Here is an 8,061-nt window from a genome sequence, read left to right as displayed (position 1 = left end):
GGATGAATTAGAAGAACTGCAGCTGAAGTGTACGGACCTGGAGAGGCAGACAGCTGCAGAAGAAGACCGATTGGAGGCCATCATGCTTGAGAAGAAGGCACTCCAATGGTATATTCATGCTTATGGGCAAGATGTCTGAGGATTTTATTTTTTTGTGTTATCGACCCTTTTGTTTTTATAGGTTTTCTTCTGCAAATATATAATCAATGTACTGTTGTTCTTATTGTTTTTGTTATAACTCTCTTGTATTAATGGAAGTCGTTTTTGCATGTCGTTATTTATTTTTTGTTTTTTTTGCCCCTTTCTTCTTTTTTCTTTTTCTTTGGGCCGCTCAATTGACATAGTAACACCAACAAAAAAAAGTAATGATGGCAATACGGCATGTGCTTTGTGTTCTGACCATCACACTCTGTTTTATCTGCAGTTTCGTGTTGGCAGACACTGAAGATCCTGTTGGTGGTGGGGTTGCGAAGCCTGACCCTCAAAGTGGTCCTGAACCTGGAAGTGTTGGTGTAGGAGTTGGACGTGGTGGTGCTGATGGTGGAGGAGGAGGAGGAAGTGGTGGAGTGGAAGAATCATCTGAACAGTGTGTTGAGGATCAAAATAAGGAATTTTGCAAAGCAAATTCATCGCAGAAAGTGCCTCCAGAAGATGCTCAAAAGAGTGGAACAAAACCTGAACATGTTGCACTTCCACCACCCGAAACATCAGTGGAACGCAGTCCTACTTCTTTACCTGGTTCTGGTGTTTCTGTTGGTCCTACTAGTTCCTCTTTGCGAACCACAAAAGACCTACCTCATCAGCAGGATCGAAGTGAAGAGGGAATGAAGGAGAATCTACCAGTTAAGGAGGTGAGAGAAAGCGAGGTACAAGCAGCAGGCGATGGTCCCAAGGAGCAACCTTCAAATGAAGAAAGTTCACTTAACCTTGGTACAACACAACACCACGATGGATCGGACCAGGTATCGCAAACTGTACAGAGTGCTCCCAAAGAAACTGCTGCGCAAGGTGAGAACGAGGCAGACAACAGTAATGCTTCAACGACTCAGGGAGGTACTGACACACCATATGATCTTGTCAATGGTACTACACCTGAAGGAAGTGAGTCAGCAAATACTCAAGAAGGTGATGTGAGAAATACAGATCCCACCACCACAACAACACTTCCTCCTGAGTCTGCAAACAACAAGAAGGGTGATGCAGACAGCAGCAGCAGTATCAGCAGTTCTGTATGGGTGCGTGTACCACTACTGATTGTGGTTACACTGGCCTGTATTCTTGTGTGCTGATTGTAATGGTGGTGTGACTCAGGTCATCCTTTGTTTTGTTTTCTTTTTTGCATACATCCCTACAGTCTAACTAATATTCCACCTGTTGGTATTATCTTTTTTTGTTTCTTAATGTTAATGTGTTTTGTGTGTTTTTGCTCTCTATGTTTATCCTATAATAATTATTATTGCTACTCCATTGTGTGTGTGTGTGTGTGTGTTCTTGGAGACTCTCTCTCTGTGTGTGCACCTGGGCTTGCACTGTGGTAATGATAATGAACTGCTTTTTGCAGTGGGAAAAAAGAAAATAATAATAACATATGAATTTATATTTATAATTGCGTATACACACATATAGACTTACACCCATAGTTGGTGTATTTCTGTGTTTGCAGGGTAAATTGGGCTACTGATTAATATCTGTTTTTTGCTTTTGGTGTGCTGAGGCATTCTGTGCTTTGCCTTGCACCATTGTGGTCGTTTTTTTTCTACAGAAAAAAAATAAGAATAACTGATACACCTTTTTATTCATAATTGCGTATTACCTCATTCGCACAGAACGATCTGTGTTATTTATGTGTTTTGTGTATCCGTTTGTCTTGATCTTAATTTCATTTTTTTCCTGAGATTCTTTCATCACTGTGTTTGTGGTGAGTTTTTATTAAACTTGTTTTGTTTAATCTGGTGGCGTGGTTTGGTGTAACTGGTACTTATGCTACGCTTTTCATGGTTTGTTCCTCTCTGTTTCTTTACTATTGTGTGCTTGTTTTTATTTTATTTTCTTTTTCTTTTTTTTTCTGTAGTTAAGTGACCTAAAACAAGAAAAATAGATCTTGCTGTGTTGACGATGAATCGTGTGCTGGTGTTTTTTCTTCTCTTTGTGCTGAGCGTTGCTTGTGTGGGTGCTGTGGCTGGTGTGGAGGCTGCAGGGAAGGCTGATCTTGGAGATACTGCGACTCTTAATGAAGGTCTTACTGCTCGTGGTCAAGATAGTGGTGCTAAGGGTCAGCCTCATGCTGGTGGTGGTGAAGATGGGAGAACAGGAGAAGGACCCATGCAAGAACTTGAAACTGATCCTGCTCCCAAGGGCCCAGAAGGGGATTTGAAAGGGCCTAAGGTGGATCAGCCGCAGCAAAGGGGGGAAGAAGAAATGAATTCTGAGAGCCATCAAGAAGGAAGAAACCTGCCTGAGGGTGGTAATCACGCTGGGCAAACTCAGAATCATCAGGCACAAACTTCTGATTCTGAACCAACTTCATCTTCTTCTGGTTCTCCTTCTCCACCTGGTAGTCCTACTACATCACGTACTGATGAGACCTTAACTGTTGGTGACACATCGCCCCAACAGATACCAAGTGATAATCGTTCACAGGATAACAGTGATCAGAGAGATACAGAACAAGGTGCCAACACACAGAACACAAACACAACAAGGCCAGAAAGGAATGATGGACAAACCTCTTCTACTTCAACAACTCAAAGTACAGGTGATACTTCTTCCAGCAATACACCCACAGAAGAAGCGCAGAATAATCAGGCTGAAAGTGACCCGAATGCTGCAAAACCAGCAGAGAGTCAATCAGCCATTAACGAGGAATCAACCACTACTACCACCACCACCACAACAACAACACTTCCTCCTGAACTCACAAACAACAAGAAGGGTGATGCAGACAGCAGCAGCAGTATGAGCAGTTCTGTGTGGGTGCGTGTACCACTACTGATTGTGGTTACACTGGCCTGTATTCTTGTGTGCTGATTGTAATGGTGGTGGTGTGACTCGGGTCATCCTTTGTTTTCTTTTCTTTTCTTCTTTTTTTGCATACATCCCTACAGTCTAACTAATCTTCCACCTGTTGGGATTATCTCTTCTTTCTTTTTTGTTTCTTAATGTTAATGTGTTTTGTGTGTTTTTACTATCTTTATGTTTATCCTATAATTATTATTATTGCTACTACTCCATTGTGTGTGTGTGTGGTCTTGGAGACTCTCTGTGTGTGTGTGCACCTGGGCTTGCACTGTGATAATAACGATGATGAACTGCTTTTTTTTAGTGAAAAGGAAATAATAATAACAGATGAATTTATATTTATAATTGCGTATATACACATATAGACTTACACCCATAGTTGGTGTATTTCTCTGTGTTTACTTGGTAGATTGGGCTAATAGTTAATGTCTGTTTGTTTGCTTATTGTTTGCTGGGTCGTTGTGTGTTTTGTGCCCTGCTCCACTGATGATGGTTTGCTCTGGGAATTAATAAAACTAATAAAAGAAGCATTTATATTCATAATTGCATATTATCTTAGGCATGACTGGTGTTCACGGTGGTTTGTGTATTTACTGGTAAGTTGGTCTTGCTTTTAATTTCTTTTTTTTGTTTTGTTTTTAATTCTCCATATTACCACTATAAAAGTTGTCTTTATTGTTTTTCTGTTGATGTGTTTGTGTTTCTTATGACTTCTGTTTATTTTTCTATTCTTTTTTCATCCTCTTTTTTTGTCTGTCTATTTCATTGTTTTTCTTCTATACGATTCTTTTTTTCTATTTGTTCAGTTTAACTACTCACGAGAACTAAAAGAATATTGCTTTGTCATGCTGCAGGTGCGACGTGTATTGTATTTTCTGCCTCTAATTATGAGTGTTGCCTCTGTTTGCTTGGCGGCTGCTGAGGCTGGGAATTCCCGGAGTTCTTCTTTTGCATCTTCTAACTCTGGTGGTGATGATTGTCGTCCTCCTGATGAAGAAAATGCTAGAAAAACTCTTAATGGTCCTCTTAATATTCCTCAATATTGTGCTGAACAGCGTCGTTCTAATGCTTCTCCTGCTGGTGGGGGTAATGGTGGCTCTGCTCATCCTGCTGCTCCTCTACCTAATCCTCCTATTGATTCACCTCCTTCACCTATTGCTGAAGTTCCTCCTCCTATTGCTGGTGGTGCTGGGGAAGCGAGTAACGGTTCGTCTCCATCTGGAGGTCAAACTGGAGCCAACGTCAACAATCCAGCAGGTGAAGGTGCAGTCAACGCGGAGAGTACAGCAGCAGCACAACCCACTTCTCCTTCTCCCGAATCTTCAGACACAGAGACTGCCAATGGTTCTGGTACTGCAAACGCTGGGGGTGGCAGTACACCTGCAGGGAGTGAGCCATCCAATAACCCAAGTGATGCGGAATCAACAACTACTACTACTCTGCCAAGACCCGAGAATACTACCACAGAAGCACCAACCAACTCTTCATCTCCTTTACCCAACGTAGAGATCAGCACCATCGCTTCCACAGTTGAGAAGAATAAGGGTAATGTTGACAGCAGTGTCAATCCTGTATGGATGTGCACTGCAGCACCGCTACTGATTGTGGCTGTGTTGTTCTCCGTTACCGTGTACTGAACGGTGGGACTCATCTGAGGACAAATAATAATAATGGTTATCCTAACATAATCATAATTGCGTACATCCCCCATGGGTGAATGAAAATAATAATCTGTTTACCAGCTTTCTCTTTTAATTATAATATCTTTTCTTTTACTTTTATGTTTGTGTGTGTTCATTTTTCTAATAATTCTATTACTTGCTTTTCCGTTGTGTGTGGGCAGAAATTTGGGCTGTTCTGCTCACTGACAGCATACTTTTATTTTAAATATAGACATGCATTTGTGTGCAGTAATTTAATGTATAAACTAGAGCCATGGAGTATTGTGTGTGTGTGTTCTTGGAGACTCACTGTGTGTGTGCACCTGGGCTTTGCACTGTGATGATGATGAACTGTTTTTTGCAGTGAGGGGAAAAAGGAAATAATAATTACAGATGAATTTATATTTATAATTGCTTATTTATACACCTATAGACTTGCACCCGTAGTTGATGTATATTTCTGTGTTTACTGGGTAAATTGGGCTCTATTGGTAATATCTGTTTCTTTGTTTGTTTGCTTGTGGTGTGCTGGGTCATTGTGCACTTTACCCTGCACAGCTTTTGTATTCTGATAGTGCAGAGCAAAGAAAAAAATAGTGGTTAGTACAATTTGTATTCCTAATTGCTTGAACACACCATCATACCCAGTGCTCTTTGAGTTATTTTTGTGCGGTTGGTGCTCTTCTTAATTTGTGTTTTTTTTTCATTTTTTTTGCTTGGGCGCTCTGTGCTTTCTCCTGTACTGTGGTGTTGGATTGTTTTGTGGGGAGAAAAAATAATAAGGAATACATAAGAATATTTGTTATTTTCTTTGGTACTACAGGAAGGGGCATTTTGATGTATTTCTGTGCTTTCTGCCTCTAATGGTTGATGTCTTAACTTCTTTGTTTTTCATATTGAGTGTTTAGTTGGGATTCTTTTTTTTCGTGCTGGGTATTGTGTGCCTTGTTCTTTTTATTTGAACTCTAACTGAGTGATGTTTGTGTTTTGTGTGTTGCTCCTACTCTTGTCGTTTCGTTGCATTTCTTTGTTACCTATAATGTTGTCTTTATTTTTCTTTCTTTCTGTGGTTGTTTGGTTCTGTCTTTTGAGTTTTTGATTGCATAACAGAGAGTTCAGAAAGTAAACCCAGCCAAAAAAAAAAAAAACTGTAATGATGGAAATGCGCTACACCATTTGTGTTTTGGTGTTAGCACTCTGCTTTGCCTGCGGTATTGTGTGTGCTGATGCTCCTCCTGGCGAAGGTGGAGGTCATCCAAAGGATAAAGCTGAGGAGGCAGCTGCTGGTCCTGATGGTACTTGCACTCCTGACGGTTCCACTCCTCCTCAGGGTAAAAATTGTTTGCCTCCTCCTCCACCCCCTCCACCACCATCTATTCCTGATTCTGTTGGTACTTGTCCTGAAGCTGGTGCTGGTGATTCCACTGGCGGTACTTGTACTTCTTCTTCTTCTTCTGGTGGTGTTGGTGCTGCTGGTCCTGGCACTCATCCGCAACCTGCCGCAAGAGACTCTTCATCACCTACACAGGAAGTATCTGCTGCTCAAGGTGTGCGGGGATCCCAAGATTCTATCAGTGAACCACGTCCTGCAGAAACTGCTGCCGAACCTCCTGCAGGCGCTTCTGGCGAAGCTGCTCCTTCTGGTCCAGCTGCTGGTCCTTCCATTACATCTTCTTCACCAGGTGAGGGGAGCAGTAGTGAATCTTCACGTGTTGGTCAAACTGAAAGCGCAACAACACCAACTTCTCCTTCTCCCACTAATTCGTCCACAGAGAGTACCGGTGATTCTGATGGTGGAATGACTGAAAACGGCATTACACCTGCAGGGAGTGAGTCAGTAAATAACCCAAGTGATGCAGATAGCACAGATACAACCACCACCACCACCACAACACTTCCTCCTGAACTCACAAACAACAAGAAGGGTGATGCAGACAGCAGCAGCAGTATCAGCAGTTCTGTGTGGGTTCGTGTACCACTACTGATTGTGTTTACACTGGCCTGTATTCTTGTGTGCTGATTGTGTGATGATGGTGTGGTGTGGTGACTCAGGTCATCCTTTGCTTTCTTTTCTTTTTTTGCATGTATCCCTACAGTCTAACTAATCTTTCACCTGTTGGGTATTTTTTTTTCTTTGTTTCTTAATGTTAATGTGTTTTGTGTGTTTACTCTCTGTGTTTATCCTATAATAATTATTATTGCTACTACTCCATTGTATGTGTGTGTGTTCTTGGAGACTCTCTCTGTGTGTGCACCTGGGCTTGCACTGTAATGATAATGATGAACTGGTTTTTGCAATGAGAAAGAAAAGAAATAATAATAACAGATGAATTTATATTTATAATTGCGTATATACACATATATAGACTTACACCCATAGTTGGTGTATATTTCTATGTTTACTGGGTAAATTGGGCTAATAGTTAATATCTTTTTTGTTTGTTTGCTTATTGTTTGCTGGGGTGGTAGTGTGTTTTGTGCCCTGCTTCTCTGATGATGATTTGCTCTGGGAATTTAATAAAACTAATAAATGAAGCATTTATATTCTTAATTGCATAGGAACTTAAGCATGACTGGTGTTCGTCGTGGTTTGTGTATTTACTGGATACGTTGGTTTTGCTTTTTAATTATCCAAGTTACCACTATAAAGTTTTCCTTATTATTTATGTTGATTTGTTTGTGTTTTTCTTATGACTTCTGTTTGTTTATTTTTCTAATCTTCTTCTCTCGTTCTGTCTGTGTTTCTCTATTTCGTTGTTTTTTTCTATACAATTCTTTTTTTCTTTCGTCCAGGTTAACTACCCACAAAGAACTAAAAGAATATTTCTTTGTCAAGATGCAGGTGCGACGTGTATTGTATTTTCTGGCTCTAATTATGAGTGTTGCCTCTGTTTGCGTGGCGACAGGTGAGCCTGGAAAGCCCGGGAGTTCTTCTTCTGCATCTTCTAACTCTGGTGATGATGATTGTCGTCCTCCTCCTGATGAAGAAAATGCTAGAAATACTCTTAATGGTCCTCTTAATATTCCTCAATATTGTGCTAATCAACGTCGTTCTAATGCTCCTTCTGGTGGTGGTAGTAATGGTTCTGCTCATCCTGCTGCTCCTTCACCTCCTGTTCCTTCTCCTCCTATTGCTGAACCTCCTTCACCTATTGCTCCTGTTGCTTCTCCTGCTGGTAGTGGTAATGATGGCTCTGTTAATCCTCCTGTTCCTCCTGTTCCTTCTCCTCCTGTTGCTGTTGCTGCTGGGGAAGGGAGTAATGGTTCGTCTACATCTGGAGGTCCAACTGGAGCCAACGTCAACAATCCAGCAGGTGAAGGTGCAGTCAACGCGGAGAGTACAGCAACAGCACAACCCACTTCTCCTTCTCCCGAATCTTCA

The 8,061-nt window shown here is 41.2% G+C and overlaps 5 protein-coding genes across 5 annotated transcripts; all 5 read left to right on the top strand.

The window, feature by feature from the left end:
• Positions 1–365: 365 nt before the first annotated feature.
• Positions 366–1,289, top strand: TM35_000951100 (uncharacterized protein; the record flags this gene model as incomplete). Its single annotated transcript, XM_029031544.1, has 1 exon — positions 366–1,289. The coding sequence occupies one exon, from the start codon at positions 366–368 to the stop codon at positions 1,287–1,289; it is 924 nt and encodes a 307-aa protein (XP_028877168.1).
• Positions 1,290–2,115: 826 nt separating this feature from the next.
• On the top strand, positions 2,116–3,027 carry TM35_000951090 (uncharacterized protein; the record flags this gene model as incomplete). Its single annotated transcript, XM_029031543.1, has 1 exon — positions 2,116–3,027. The coding sequence occupies one exon, from the start codon at positions 2,116–2,118 to the stop codon at positions 3,025–3,027; it is 912 nt and encodes a 303-aa protein (XP_028877167.1).
• An 836-nt stretch (positions 3,028–3,863) lies between these two features.
• TM35_000951080 (uncharacterized protein) lies at positions 3,864–4,655 on the top strand (the record flags this gene model as incomplete). The annotated part of the gene is made up of 1 exon (XM_029031542.1): positions 3,864–4,655. One exon carries the CDS (start codon positions 3,864–3,866, stop codon positions 4,653–4,655), a length of 792 nt encoding a protein of 263 aa, XP_028877166.1.
• Positions 4,656–5,832: 1,177 nt separating this feature from the next.
• TM35_000951070 (uncharacterized protein) lies at positions 5,833–6,699 on the top strand (the record flags this gene model as incomplete). Its single annotated transcript, XM_029031541.1, has 1 exon — positions 5,833–6,699. The coding sequence occupies one exon, from the start codon at positions 5,833–5,835 to the stop codon at positions 6,697–6,699; it is 867 nt and encodes a 288-aa protein (XP_028877165.1).
• Positions 6,700–7,515: 816 nt separating this feature from the next.
• TM35_000951060 (uncharacterized protein) lies at positions 7,516–8,061 on the top strand (the record flags this gene model as incomplete). The annotated part of the gene is made up of 1 exon (XM_029031540.1): positions 7,516–8,061. A coding segment is annotated over one exon (546 nt), but the record flags the coding sequence as incomplete, so codon positions are not given.

This window comes from Trypanosoma theileri (genome assembly GCF_002087225.1).
Source record: "Trypanosoma theileri isolate Edinburgh chromosome Unknown TM35_Tth_95_V1, whole genome shotgun sequence".
NCBI classification, from domain to species: Eukaryota; Euglenozoa; class Kinetoplastea; order Trypanosomatida; family Trypanosomatidae; genus Trypanosoma; species Trypanosoma theileri.
This window is presented reverse-complemented; position numbering and strand designations above follow the sequence as displayed.